General features: G+C 46.7%; 1 protein-coding gene across 4 annotated transcripts in view; it reads left to right on the forward strand.

The window, feature by feature from the left end:
* The window catches only part of LOC137436766 (protein FAM83H-like), a 45,545-nt gene extending 43,718 nt beyond the window's left edge, over positions 1 to 1,827 (forward strand). For all 4 annotated transcript variants that reach the window (XM_078786765.1, XM_078786768.1, XM_078786767.1 and 1 more), the window contains one exon: positions 816 to 1,827. In XM_078786765.1, the coding sequence (XP_078642891.1) occupies positions 837 to 1,454 (618 nt within the window). In that variant the 5' untranslated portion in view covers positions 816 to 836 and the 3' untranslated portion in view covers positions 1,455 to 1,827. The remainder of the gene's footprint in view (positions 1 to 815) is intronic.
* Positions 1,828 to 15,651: the final 13,824 nt, after the last annotated feature.

Raw genomic sequence — 15,651 nt, forward strand, 5'->3', positions numbered from 1 at the left:
ACACTTACCACAAACACAACCACAAGAGGACACTAAAATTGTTTGAGTTGGTCCAGAGTGGAAGTGAGAAACAGGTTATTGAGCCAGAGAGTCGGAATCGAATGGAATTGACTTCTACAAAGTGTTGTTGAGGATGTAAACGTTACTTCCTTCAAAAATAGTCTAGACCTGTACTGGTGGAACCAGATATTTCAGACCAATAGTTCTTGGCATATGTGCAGTGCAGTCGCTAAGTTGTGTAGACCGGGATGATCACAGGACTGCACCTACTTTCCCATACCCTGGTGTGACGTGATGTGATGGTGCCAATAAGTATTTGTTACTGAAAAGCCGTTTTTGTCATGCCAGTTTCAGGTGGTACACATCATGTAGCATTTTTAGAATTGAGTGGAGATTTCAAATCTTAGGAAATGTATAAAGGACATTTGGAATGAAGACCTAGTGAAGGCTAGTAGTAGTCTTGCTAGTGAAGGCTAGTAGTAGTATATATCTGCATCAGTGCACAGGTAGTCCAACGGATGCGGAGATTGACAGAAGGTTGATTGAGGTATGCCAACTGCCGTGGGAAGCAAGGATAAGCTGACATTTCGGGCACTAACTTTTCATTGTCGTTTTGCTCCAACGAAGGGGTGATGTTGAAGCATCAACTTTTCTTTTGCTTTTGCTAAATGATACAGAATGACAAAGAATGATCAGTTATTTTTTGCTGAATGATGCAGAACATAACGGCGTTGGTGGTAGTTCACAATGGGTATAACTGCTTGAGTGTACATTATAAATTGTTGATTGTGTCGTTATCTCTCGTGTGTGAGCAGTGAGTCAGTGCTCTACTCAATATGGCTCGACTGTCCCAGCATTCTTCGTTGGGTGCAGACTGGTCCTACCAAGAATTCCTGCAGCCTCCATATTACAAAGAGGAATACCGCATCGCCATCGACATACTGATCGAGGAAGGACGCGATGCTTACTTCAGTTTCCTGGAGCGTGAGAGGCTTCCAGAGTTCCTCTCCGAGATCGACCTCGAGCACATTGAGCGCCACCTGCAACGGCCCCTGGTGCGAGATGACCGGCCTGGCGGAAGCCTTATCGGCAGTGATATAATGGAACATGAAACGGATCTTTGTAGCTCGTCTTCGGGAACCTACTGGCCCATGGACTCTGAGATATCTGTTCCAGACCTGGAGTTGGGTTGGCCTTCCCCCACCCACTTCTTGGGGGCCACCAATGTCGCGGTGCATTTCCACCCACCTGTCGGGGAGTATGTGCCGACGATAAAGCAGATTGTCCGGAAGCACATCAAGGAAGCAAGAAAGGTATTGTTGAGTATTGGCTTTTTCATCCTATTTAGTACATCAGCCTGGAGCTTGCTTGAAGTTGGTGATCACATAAGTGTCTTAAGTCCTGACCCAATATGCAAATCGTTTCAAATGTCAGGCCAATCAGATGAAAATTGACAATTTTATAAATTTGACCCTCATGTCCAAATCTTTTACCTTGATCCCTTGAGAAAATGGCTGCCCAGAAGTGATTGACCAATCACTGATTTTAAAGTGCTGGTCGAGTTTTAAAGTTTTGACCAATTTAAAAGTGTAGCGATGCAAACAGGAAGTCTCAATGATGATTGTGCCAAGTTCTCTCAAAAAATTCGGAAACATGACCTTGTTGTGACCTTGACCTTTGACCTTTTCATCTCAAAAGCAATAGGCTTCTAGCTTTTGACTAGCTCTACCGGTTGGTTTAGTTTGGTGAAGGTCGGTGTAGAATTGTGACCTGTAGGCGACAGACAGACAGACAGACAGATGGGCAGACGGGCAACCCTATTCGGAACACAAGGCTTGGATCAATGTTTAAAAATAAATAATACTGGAGAGAGGGATGGTCAGTCGGTGAGGAGTGGAAGGGATTAACAGGCATGGCGGGGGGGGGGGGGGGGGGAGGGCATTGCGTTGAAATATTGGAGGGAAGAAAGATCAAGACAAGGATTGAGAGGCAATTCCATTGGGGAAAGAGGAAGTGGAAGTGAGTGGAGTGTGGACTTGGGGGAATGATTAAGATTTACAATCTTGCTTTTCAATGATCTTATTAATTTATTTATTTATTTAAAGTCACATCCAATGCATTTATTTTTCAATTACTTAGCTCTCTTGATAGAATGCCCCTGAAATACTTTCGTTTATATTGTAAGTTTCTCACTGATATCCGACACACAAAGGTCAGTCAATTATTGGTTGGAAGATAGTTCACGGAGTGAGGAAATTTTCAATCGAAGGGTTTTGAAAGGTCAAAATGGTTTATTTATCGCAGAATGTTTCGAATGTGATGTGTGTAAAATGATTTCCTTGCACCTTGTTCTCTTTCCTTTTGTCATGTTCTCCCCACTGCCCCCATACATGAAACTACCCTCCATTTCCCTCCGTGTGCTTCCTTCGTACATGGCCCAGAATTATTGTGTTTAATTGAGAGAGAGACACACACAGACACACACAGACAGACACAGACAGACAGACAGACAGACACAGACAGACACAGACAGACACAGACAGACACAGACAGACAGAGACAGACAGAGACAGACAGAGACAGACACAGACAGACACAGACAGACACAGACAGACACAGACAGACACAGACAGACACAGACAGACACAGACACAGACAGAGACACAGACAGAGACAGACACAGACAGACGCAGACAGACACAGACAGACACAAACAGACACAGACAGAGACAGACACAGACAGACACAGACAGACACAGACAGATACAGACAGACACAGACACACACACACAGACACACACACAGACACACACACACACACACACACACAGACACAGACACAGACACAGACACACACACAGACACAGACACACACACAGACACACACAGACACACACACACAGACACACACAGACACACACACACACACACACACACACAGACACACACACACACACACACACACACAGACACACACACACACACACACACACACACACACAGACAGACACACACACACACAGACACACAGACAGACACACAGACAGACAGACACACAAGAGGGAAAGGGTTGGTCTATGGGGACCGATCGGCACTGACCGTGACCGCGCTGCCCTAACGAATCCAGGCAGCTGGGCAGATTTGGCCCCCGGCTTGCATTGTGGGTACAACTACTGCGAATAGGCGTCCTTGATAGTCCGGTTGATTGTAAAGCCACATGGCATCTGTACATCAATTGGACTAGCGCACACTACACTCTGAACCAGGGGTTTCCAACCATTTCATTTCCTCATTGTGACCTCATTGTGACCTCATTGTTTCCCCCATTTGGACAGTCGCAGATTCGTGCAACCCAAACCTCATGCACTGGTCAATGAGATCAACGTTTGGTTGTCGAACATGTGGTGTTACAACAACTGCTCGTACTCTGAAAACTTTGAATTTGGTTGTGTGTTTTATCACCTGATTCAGCGTGATACGTGGGGGTCTTGAGCATTGTGACGTGACCATGTAAAGTTTTTGGTTTTGTAGTAGAGATGGTGCACCACGGCTCAGGAGTTAGTCGTGGCGGTAGGGACATGGTAGGTGTCGTACACGACTGGTTGACTTCTTTTGTTGACATCTCCTGGAGGAAGTTTGTGTTTGCAGGTGATCATTAATTCAGGGAAATACAAAAAAAAGAGTAATTTGTCAATCGTACCTCTTTTGAGGACACTGAATTTCCTCAATCTAAGGTTGAGGTACGTATGGTAATCGCTGTGGAAGAAGAAGAAGTTGAAACGATATTTCAGGCATTTGAGAGAAAATTGAAGAGGGGCTCACATCCGAAACGTCACTTTACCTTCTTCTTCCACGGTGCTAACATCTCTCAACATTGGATTGAGGAAATTTGTCTTTAATTTTTATACCAACACGGACCGACTCTCATGTGTTTTAAATGGTGTGTTCTCAATTTTTTACCCCTTTCTATTACTGTCTATCACACTAACAAAACGAGAACACACTCATTGGAGCATATATGTCCCTCAGATTGAACAGTTTACGTTTTGTATCCACTGATAGACCGGATCCGGATCTGGAATTTCACCAAAATCAAATCGGCTTGTTATTATCACCTAACCAACTCATCCACCTAGTTTGTCCCCCGTCGCACCGCCGAGCGAAAGGGGGACTATGGTTTTCCCCTCCGTCCGTGCGTGTGTGCGTGCGTGCGTAAGCGAAGGACCGAATTCGAATTTGGTGTGTGGGTGCAACTAGGCATATGGAAGAACCCTATTGAAAATTAGGTCGCCATATCAAAATCCAAGATGGCTACCACCATGTATGTCTGAAACTTGTGAGCGGAATATCTTGAAAAATAAACGAACTACTAACTTCTAATTTGGTGTGTGGGTGTATCGAGGCATGAGGAAGAACGCTATTGAAAATTGGGTCGTCACGTCAAAATCCAAGATGGCCGCCACCATGTATATGTCTGCACCTTGTGAGCACAATATCTTGAAAAATAAACGAACTACTAACTTCTAATCTGGTGTGTGGGTGTATCTACGCATAAGGACGAACGCGATTGAAAATTGGGTCGCCACGTCAAAATCCAAGATGGCCGCCTTGCGTCTTCCACTTTGTCAACTCACCACTTCACCGAAGGGGGACCTAGGCGTAACGCTTGTTTCATCTGAATCTGTCCACCATGTTTTCAAATATTGTGCGAATTTAGTTTTTGGCGCCATCTATCAATGGTGATGAATCACGTAAAAAATTCTCAGATCCAAATCTGGATCTTCACCAAAATCTAATTAATTTGTTTGTGTTACGCAAACACAAACTGTCCACAAAGTTCTGTCCAAATCAGTCCATGCATTTTTTTTATACATCTCGCTCACAAACGAACAAACAAACAAGAAGACATCATGCGGAGCAGGATAGTTGCAAAATCCGCCCCCCCCCCCTCCCCAAGAAAAGAAATTCCATTGATACAGCAAATTGTCCATTTCATCAATATTAAAATTGACAATCTTGATCAAAGCTTGGGTCAGCAGGATGAAAAGTGATGATTTTTCAGATGAAAAATGATTTTGGAAGGTTGACCTTGAGTTGACCTTTGACTTTTTGACCTCAAAAATAGTTAGTTTCCCTATTTAGTGACTCAATGTGCAAATGCTGTTCAATTTTCAAGTCAATGAAATTGTAGCGACCCATGGGTCCCCCAAGCGAGACCAACAACAGAATCTCCTTGCTCCAGCCGGTGACGTAACCGGCGGGCAAGCCACGGCGCCGGGGTGGCCGGTCACGTGACCACCAAAGCGTGCCGCGCGTGCGGTTATAATCCTTTGCACCTGTCGGTCACGTGACCACCAAAGTGCGCCTCGCCTGAGAGGCGTGGCTTTCCGTTTCGGTTGTGCTTTCTGGTTGTGATATATATGCAGCCCGATAAACGGGCTTTTCAGAGTTCCCGAGTTGGTTTTTACAATAAACATCTTCTCGGACGAGTTTGTGTCTTGCCCGTCACTTCGTCCGTCTCAAGCAAGAGCCCTGCTCTTCACTGGTGACCTCGACTGCCCCCGAACGGATTTGGGGGCTGCGAACGGACACGGCAAGCACGCCCTAGCCAGGGAAGCCACCTAGGCTGGTGACGCCGGCTTCTCCTGCATGGCTTCGGGCGCAGTTTCGACCGCAGTTTCGACATGCCGGAGTTTCGGTAACGACGGCAGCCATGACTATGAGGTTCGCGCACCGCGCTCGGCTCCTCCTCTACGACCGGAGGGGCGAACCTATTCCGAGACCCTCCGAAGGCACGGCTGCTTCGTCGCCTTCGCGCGCACTGACGTTCGCGGCACGGATGTTTCGTCACCTTCGCGCATGCTGACGTTCGCGGCACGGCCGCTTCGTCACCCTCGCGCAACTACAACTACAACCGCAACTACTTCTCTGACCCTGCTTCCTCGGGAGGCCCGCGAGAAACCTCGGCAGCCTCCCCCGAGGCCTTGACCAGCCCCTCGGTTGGCTCACCCGCTTTTCGCGTGCACCGCTCGAGCCTTCTCGGCACTGCACCCGCGAACTGCAACCTCGGGAGGCCCGCGAGGAACCTCGGCAGCCTCCCCCGAGGACTTGCCCGGCCCCTCGGCCACCCCCCGTCCACTGCACCCCCCCATCCGACCACCCGCCACCACACCGGACCCCCCTCAGGTTGACCTTCCTGGATCAAGTCCATTCTGGGGGGGCGTGTGTAGCGACCCATGGGTCCCCCAAGCGAGACCAACAACAGAATCTCCTTGCTCCAGCCGGTGACGTAACCGGCGGGCAAGCCACGGCGCCGGGGTGGCCGGTCACGTGACCACCAAAGCGTGCCGCGCGTGCGGTTATAATCCTTTGCACCTGTCAGTCACGTGACCACCAAAACGCGCCTCGCCTGAGAGGCGTGGCTTTCCGTTTCGGTTGTGCTTTCTGGTTGTGATATATATGCAGCCCGATAAACGGGCTTTTCAGAGTTCCCGAGTTGGTTTTTACAATAAACATCTTCTTGGACGAGTTTGTGTCTTGCCCGTCACTTCGTCCGTCTCAAGCAAGAGCCCTGCTCTTCAAAATGAAAATTGGTGATTTTAGAAATTTGGCCTGTGTTGACCTTTTGGACTATGTTGACCTTTTGGCCTATGTTGACATCAAAAATACTTCGTTGTTGAATTCAGTGACCAGATATGCAAGTCCTCTTCAAATTTCAAGTCAATCGGATGAAACTTGAGGATTTTAGAAATTTGGCCGATGTTGACCTTTTGGCTTGTGTTGACCTCAAATATACTTGGTGATTGAATTGAGTGACAAGATATGCAAGTCCTCTTCAATTTCCAAGTCAATCAGTTGAGAATTCACGGCTTTTTGGATGAAAATGGATGATTTTAAAAATTTGACCTTTGACCTCTTGACCTCAAAAATAGTTCATTTCCCAATTATTTAGTGACTCAATATACAAATACTATTCAATTTTCAAGTCAATCGGATTTAAAATGGCGATTTTAGAAATGTGACCTCCAGATGACCTTTGACCTTTGACCTCAAAATCAATAGGCTTCTCTATTGGGACGATCTATACAACTTGGTGAAGTTTCGTGACGATCGATTTAGAATTGTGACATGTAGGCCGGTGACAAACAGACAGACAAACAAACAAGAAGACGTCATGCGTAGCACGATACTTGCAAAATCCGCCCCCCACCCCATCCCCCCCCCCCCCCAAAGTTTTCCATTGGTATAGCAAATTGTCCATTTCATGGAGATTAAACTTTACAATCTTGATTAAAGCTCGGGTCAAAAGGATGAAAAGTGACGATTTTTCAGATGGAAAATGATGATTTTGGAAGGTTGACCTTGAGTTGACCTTTGACCTTTTGACCTCAAAAATAGTTAGTTTCCCTATTTAGTGACTCAATGTGCAAATGCTGTTCAATTTTAAAGTCAATCGGATGAAAATTGAGGATATTAAAAATTACGCCTATGTTGACCTCAAAAATAGATGGTGGTTGAATTCAGTGACCATATATAAAAATCCTCTTAGAAGTTAAAGTCAATCAAATGGAAATTGGTGATTTTATAAATTTGGCCTATGTTGACCTTTTGGCCTGTGTTTACCTAAAATATAATATGTGGTTGAATTCAGTGACCAGATATGCAAGTCCTCTTCAAAATGCTGACCTCGAAAATAGATGGTGGTTGAATTCAGTGACCATATATATAAATCCTCTTAGAAGTTAAAGTCAATCAAATGGAAATTGGTGATTTTAGACATTTGGTCTATGTTGACCTTTTGGCCTGTGTTTACCTAAAATATAATACGTGGTTGAATTCATTGACCAGATATGCAAGTCCTCTTCAAATTTCGAGTCAATTGGATGAAAATTGAGGATTTTAGAAATGTGGCCCATTTTGACCTTTTGGCCTATGTTGACCTTTTAGCCTATGTTCACCTAAAATATAATTTGTGGATGAATTCAGTGAAAAGATATGCAAGTCCTCTTCAAATTTCAAGTCAATTGAATGAAAATTGAGGATTTTAGAAATTTGGCCTATGTTGACCTTTTGGCCGATGTTGACCTCAATAATACTTGGTGGTTGAATTCAGTGACCAGATATGCAAGTCCTCTTCGAATTTCAAGTCAATTGGATGAAAATTGAGGATTTTAGAAATTTGGCCTATGTTGACCATTTGGCCTATGTTGACCTCAAAAATACTTGGTGGTTGAATTCAATGAGCAGATATGCAAGTCCTCTTCAAATTTCAAGTCAATCGGATGAAAATTGCGGATTTTAGAAATTTAGCAAAGTTGGTGACCTTTGGTCTATGACCTTTTGACCTATTGACCCCAAAACAATAGGCTTCTTGCTTTTGACCAACTCTACCATTTAGTGAAGTTTCGTGAATATTGGTTGAAAATTGTGACCTGTAGGCCGGTGACAAACAAACAGACAGACAAACAGACAGAACTACAAACACAACCGACCAATATACTTGAAAAATCTTCGATTTTGCAAGTAAAAAATGAAAAATCACTCATAGAGTGACACTTGGCAAAACAGTACAAAGTTTAATGCCACTCAGTGGAGAATACCTTTTACCTCAAAAATAATTTGTGGTTGAATTCAGTGACCTGATATGCAAATAGTCTTCAAAGTTTAAGTTAAACTGAGAAAATTGACAATTTTAGAATTTGGGCCTATGTAGACCTCAAAAATAGTTGGTGGTTGGTTTCAGTAACCTGATATGCAAATCCTATTCAGATTTCAAGTCAAATCGGATGAAAATTGAGGATTTTAGAAATTTGAAAAAAGTGGTTGACCTTTGGCCTATGTTGACCTTTTGGCTCAAGCTAATCTCAAAAATAGCTGGTGGTTGAATTCAGTTAGCCGATATGTAAATCCTCTTCAAAATTGAAGTGAATCGGATGAAAATTGAGGATTTTAGAAATTAAAAAAAAGTGGTTGCCCTTTGGCCTACATTGACCTTTTCGCCCACGCTGATCTCAAAAATAGTTGGCGGTTGAATTCAGCTCGCCGATATGTAAATCCTATTCAAATTTCAAGTCAATCGGATGAAAATTGAGGATTTTAGAAATTTGAAATGGTTGTTGACCTTTGGCCTATGTTGGCCTTTTGGCCTATGCTGATCTCAAAAATAGTTGGTGGTTGGATTCAGTTTGCCGATATGTATATCCTATTCAAATTTCAAGTCAATCGGATGAAAATTGAGGATTTTAGAAATTTGAAATGGTTGTTGACCTTTGGCCTATGTTGACCTTTTGGCCTATGCTAGTCTCAAAAATAGTTGGTGGTTGAATTCAGGTTACCGACATGTATATCCTGTTCAAATTTCAAGTCAATCGGATGAAAATTGAGGATTTTAGAAATTTGAAAAAAGTAGTTGACCTTTGGTCTATGTTGACCTTTTGACCTTTTGACCCCAAAAATATATAGGATTTTGTCGGACCACGAACTCCACCATTTGTTAAAGTTTCGTGAAGATCGGTTTGAAATTGTGACCTGTAGGCAAGTATAAATGAGCGGACACACACACACACACACACACACACACACACACACACACACACACAAACCGGAGTGATCAACATACTTGCAAAAAAAAATGTTGTTTTTTTGCCAAGTAACAAAGACAGAACCACAAACGCAAACGCAACCGACCAATATACTTGAAAAATCTTCGATTTTGCAAGTAACAAGATACAGACTTGGCATTTAATATGGAATATTTTTTTTGTGGGGGTGAACTTACTTTTCAAGATGACTTCGAACCAAAAGTTCATTGGAATTATGTTGAAATTATTCTACATTTTGTTAATGTGACCTTTAAAAGAAACAAAAACCACATTTGACATTTCGAAGCAAATAAATTGATCCTTGAAAGTGAGGTGAACTGATATCGAACTCAATTCATGGACAGTACTGTGTTAAACTTCTGTACGTTTTCCAGAAGTATCTCTTTATTTTGCACATTAGCCAAAAAAAAATTCAACAAAAACAAAAGCTAAATTATGACTGGGATTAGGGACAGTAAAATTACAGTTCAGTACTTCGTGTAACCCCCACGAGCATTCAGGAGAGCACGTACACGTCGAGGCATGCTGTTCACGAGATTTGCCAAGGTTTGGACAGGAATCGCTTGCCATGCAGTAACAATAGTCTGCTGCAATTCACGCACAGAGGGAGGCTGCTGGTCCAAGTTGTCGATTTGACGCGTTAATTCTGCCCACAAGTTCTATATCGGATTCATATCCGGGGACATGGCAGGCCACTCCATATGCTCTACACCACGGTCAGCAAGAAAGTGTTGGATCATGCGAGCACGATGAGGCCGTGCATTGTCATCTTGGAAGACAAAGTTTCCTCGAAAGGCTGCACGAGCAAATGGAAGCCATGTTTTTTCCAGAATGACCCTGTACTTGAACTGGTTCAGGTTTCCATTCAGAACAACCAGGTCAGTTTTGCCCCCTGCATGAAAAGCAGCCCAAACGGTCACCCCACCACCTCCAGCTTGGACTCTTGGCACTATACAATCTTCGTTGTGGGCTTCATGCACTTGTCTGCGCACTCGGACGCCGCCATGTTGACGATAGACGAGAAATCTAGACTCGTCACTGAAGGTCACGTGATTCCAGTGTCCTGGCTGCCATTGACGGTGCTCTCTGGCCCACTGCAATCGGCGCTGGCGGTGTTGTCTGGTCAGGCGTGGCTTTCTCAGGGTCGCCTGGCATGATAGCCTGCTTGAACCAGTCGTTGGTTGACTAGCCTTCTGGATACAGGCACATTTGTCAGTTGCTGCCACTCAGCCCTAAGCCGATTAGCTGACTTGGTACGGCCATTGCGGACTAACCGGTGCAGCTGGTGATCATCCCTCCTTGTGGATCTGCAGGGACGTCCTGGCCTCTGTATTGGAGTAGGGACACCCCTCTGAGCATTTCGTTTCAGGATCTTTGACACCTGACCTTGAGTGATGCCAAACTGCCGAGCAATAGCACGCTGTTTCATGCCGTAATTTCGTAAAGCCACCACTTCCATGACAAACAGCATTGTCGAGTTGACGGACCATCTCCAGAGGAAGCGGCAATAACTTTTGGAGACATGCAGCAGTTGTTTTCCACTAATACAGAATGCAACAACCCTTGTATACCCGACTGTGAAGCCACTCATCAAATGCACCTGTCCGTACATTTTGCCACGCCACCTGTGATATAATCCTGTTGTTGACTTCTTGCTGCGACAGACAATCAGTGACATGGTTCTTTCAACAAATAAATCACCAAAGTGTAAAAGAAACTCACCAGATTGATATACTGAGTTAAGAAAGTAAACCCAAGTCAAGAAAAAAAAAAAATTCCATATTAAATGCCAAGTCTGTATATATATATATATATATATATATATATATATATATATATATATATATATATATATATATATATATATATATATATATATATTGCTACGGTTTTGAGGTTTGTACAGTGAGCTCAATAAAGGTTAAAGGTTGCCCCCCATAGATCGTCACACAAGCAACATGTAGCCTCGTTTGTAGTATAGTTATTTCTTTGTATGTGTGAGAATAGGCCCTTTCCAGTGTTAATTCTGCGTTGTGTAAAGACAGGAGATTAGGTCCTACTACTGCAAACCATTCTACCTCTATAGGCGGAATCCATTTTGCTACCCTTTGCTTGCTCACTAGTCGAGTGAACACGAGGTAGGCCTAAGAAGGTGGGGGCGGCGTCGAGGTCTGAGTGGCAGGGGCGATGACGGTAAGCATGAGCTGCCAATCAGAGCTCAGAGGTGGCGGCATCAGAGGGCGTGGTGAGAAGAGTCTAGTGAGTTCCAGAAGGTTTGCGGGGCGTGCCTATGTAACCCGCTGCGCAAAGCCCTCAAAAGGACAAGCGGCGGACTTGCAGAGAGGGAGAGGACTTGCAGAGGAGAGGGAGGACTTGCGGCACAGAGCTTGCGATAAGGGGACTTGATGAGAGAACTCGCATTGTACCGCTTGATGAACTTGACTCGCATAAGAACGCGCGCGCTAACCAACACCCAGTGAATTGTGGAAGAAGAGTTGGTCGCGAGATATACGCGGGCGCAGCCATGCGTGTTTATAACGAACTTGCGCATTTCAGCCAAGCGAGTGAACGAGGCTGAGTAACCGCCCTTTGCCGTAAAAGCCGTCCCGCCCTTTGCCGTAAAAGTCCTCCCTACCGTTCGCCCCGATATATCGCCTTTGCTCGAGAGACACGCTACGTGGCCCTGCCTTCGCCGATCTCCATCTTCGCGGACGTGCCGGGGACCGTGGAGAGCTGGACGAGGACCATACTTGGCCGCGCTGGGGAACACCTGCCCATCTGCAATACCCCGTGTGAGTGTGAGTGAGACGGGCCCGTTATCTCTGAGGTAATTAAGACTGTATAAGGATTTATCTGTGTCTCTTCGTCCTGAACTGTATATACGTGTAATAATAATTAAACCTATCTGTTCTTCCTTTCTTCTGAATTCGATCGTTCCCGTGATTTCTCCATTTGGCTAAGCGTGGCACGAATAAGATCGCTCCAATCGGGTTCCATTAATTAAGACTGCACGGATCACGTGTACGCAAACCGCTCGGTGTACTCCAACCTCACTTGGTTCGTGCGAGGCTTGTTTCCTTGCTTCCAGGGCAGCGCGAGTACTTAGGTACGAGCGAGAATTTGGTCCCGAAACCCTATTTTGCGCTGTCCGGAAGGGACGTTGCAAGCCCCGGTTCCGCCAGGCCCAGTAAAGACAAGGGGATTAATCCCCCCTTGATAAGGGGAGAAGGCCGGCAAGAGAACCGTAACATTTGGTGTCAGGAGTGGGATAGGACCCGAAGTGCGCTTAATGCACTCAAATTACGAGCGACCGAAATTTAGTTTTTAAAATCCCAAATTAAATTCGTGCCATGGCTAGCCAAAGCGATCGAATGCCGGTGGGGGTAGAAAATGAAAAATTAATGACCCAGGACCGAGAGGGACAGTTGGTGGTAATGGAAGCTGAAAAGGGTGCGGCAGCTGGTAAAGACAATGGCGACACCTCGCATGTGGCAGCGGCAGCCAAGCCCGCTGTGCAGGCGGGTTTTGACATGCAGTTATTCATGACTCTATTTTAGAAGGAAATGGACAAATCCACCCGGGAAATGAAAAAAATGATGGGCGAACTGAAGATTGAACTCGATGAAAGAGTGGACACCCAGGGGGAGACATTGGAGAAAATGAGGGTGGCGTCGGAGAAAGAAATGAAATAATTAGGGGAGAACATTGGGCGCAGGTCGAGTGGGAAGGTCGCGGTGGTACGCGACGAGGTAACGCGGTGCGAGGAACGCGGGGAGAGTGGGGTAGAGCAGAGCGTGGCTACATGGACCGAGAGGATAGAAATCGCGACTCGGGGTGTAGAAGAGCCGACGGCCGCCGAATTGGAAAAGCAAATTTTATTGGCGCCGGCGGTCGTCGAGGAACAAGAAATTATAGTTGAAATTGGGGCCGAAGAGACAGCAGAATCAGAAATTAAATCGGAGAAAGAAATGGAATGTACTCAAGGTCTGCATTTGCACCATGATGTCGAGCTTGCTAACCCCAATGAAGGTTTGCAGGTGGTGCTGCCGCGGAAGAAGGTCCCTAAGGTGAGCAGGAGTGTGTATGGCGGGAAAAGATTTTTGGCGCGCTTGAGGTATAGACGAAGCCCGGGCGCTCGTGGAAGGTCCGTGGTGCGATGTGTGAGGGTGACTGGTGCGCGTGTGCGAGGGAAGTGTGCACAGGAGCGCGAGCCTATGTGCGAAGAGTGTGTAACAGGAGAGAGTGTTACAGAGTGTGTGATGGCCGAGGAGTGTGAGAGAGGATGCACACCAGAGCGTGTTGTAGAGAGTGTGCAGGAGTGCACACCAGTGCATGTGATTGGGTGTGCAACAGGAGAGTGAACACCCGTGGGTAAGTGTGCACTTATTGGGTGTGTACCAGGAGAGTGCACACCTGTGGACGTTACGGAGTACGTAACGGGAGAGTGTGCGCAAGGGTGTGTGATGGCCAAGTGTGTAACGGAGTGTGTGGAAGGTATGAGTGTGCCTAGGTGTGCAGGTGCAAGTACTGTGTGCGAGAAAGAATGCACACCGGACCGTGTGCGGAGAGCGAGTGCAGTAACGGAATGCAGGGGGGTGTATGGGATGCGCTGGAGCGCCTCGGTGTACGAATGTGGAACGGGTCGCGTGTGTTGACAACGCGGCTCGAGCATCGACACAGACCGGGTAGCGTTTAGCGCGACATATAGCCGACGCGAGCCCTCGGTGTGTGCTGTGCTTTGTGTGCTGCGGGGATCGACGGGGATCGTTGCCGCGGCGATCTCGCAAGGATCGGCGTGCACGATTCGTGCCGGGCCCCGCCCTGTATGGTCAGTGCCGCGCCTTGGCGGGAAAGGCGATCGGCACGGTTCAAGGGGAGGAAGGAGAGGTCGGAGCCGTGCCCCCTGGCAGCCGTGGTGCTCCGACCTTGGGCGGTTGGGCCATCGTGCGTGGGACCGCAAGGCTCCGTGCAGGGATGGCGCCCTGAACCTCGGCCCAAGCATGCCTCCTCCCCCGAATCGAAAATGCCGGACGGACCCAACATACAGGCGACCAACCACCTGCATGCATTGCTCGGCTTTTCGAAGCCGAGCTGTGACGACGATGTATTTCCACCCGAAGAGGCTCGAGCGTAGTGGACGATTAGCCACTACCCAGTGTTGGCGAATGGTACCTGGCGTGAAGGAATGGCAGTTTTACCATTCCTCACTTGGGGCTCATGAGCAGTAGATCAGGGGGATGGCAGTGAACCTATATTAGGGTGCCTATATAACCCGCTGCGCAAAGCCCTCAAAAGGACTGAAGCGGAGGACTTGCAGAGAGGGAGAGGACTTGCAGAGGAGAGGGAGGACTTGCGGCACAGAGCTTGCGATAAGGGGACTTGATGAGAGAACTCGCATTGTACCGCTTGATGAACTTGACTATCGCATAAGAACGCGCGTGCTAACCAACACACAGTGAATTGAGGAAGAAGAGTTGGTCGCGAGATATACGCGGGCGCAGCCAGGCGTGTTTATAACGAACTTGCGCATTTCAGCCAAGCAAGTGAACGAGGCTGAGTAACCGCCCTTTGCCGTAAAAGCCGTCCTGCCCTTTGCCGTAAAAGTCCTCCCTACCGTTCGCCCCGATATATCGCCTTTGCTCGAGAGACACGCTACGTGGCCCTGCCTTCGCCGATCTCCATCTTCGCGGACGTGCCGGGGACCGTGGAGAGCTGGACGAGGACCATCCTTGGCCGCGCTGGGGAACACCTGCCCATCTGCAATACCCCGTGTGAGTGTGAGTGAGACGGGCCCGTTGTCCCTGGGGTAATTAAGACTGTATTAGGATTTCTCTGTCTCTTCATCCTGAACTGTATATACGTGTAATCTATATATATATATATATAACACTGTGTGTGTGTGTGTGTGTGTGTGTGTGTGTGTGTGTGTGTGTGTGTGTGTGTGTGTGTGTGTGTGTGTGTGTGTGTGTGTGTGTGTGTGTGTGTGTGTGTGTGTGTGTGTGCGCGTGTGTGCGTGTGTGTAATGTTACCGATAGACTCCTAAACGGAG

Source organism: Myxine glutinosa, chromosome 11 (genome assembly GCF_964187855.1).
Source record: "Myxine glutinosa chromosome 11, kmMyxGlut1.1, whole genome shotgun sequence".
In the NCBI taxonomy this organism is placed as follows: Eukaryota; Metazoa; Chordata; class Myxini; order Myxiniformes; family Myxinidae; genus Myxine; species Myxine glutinosa.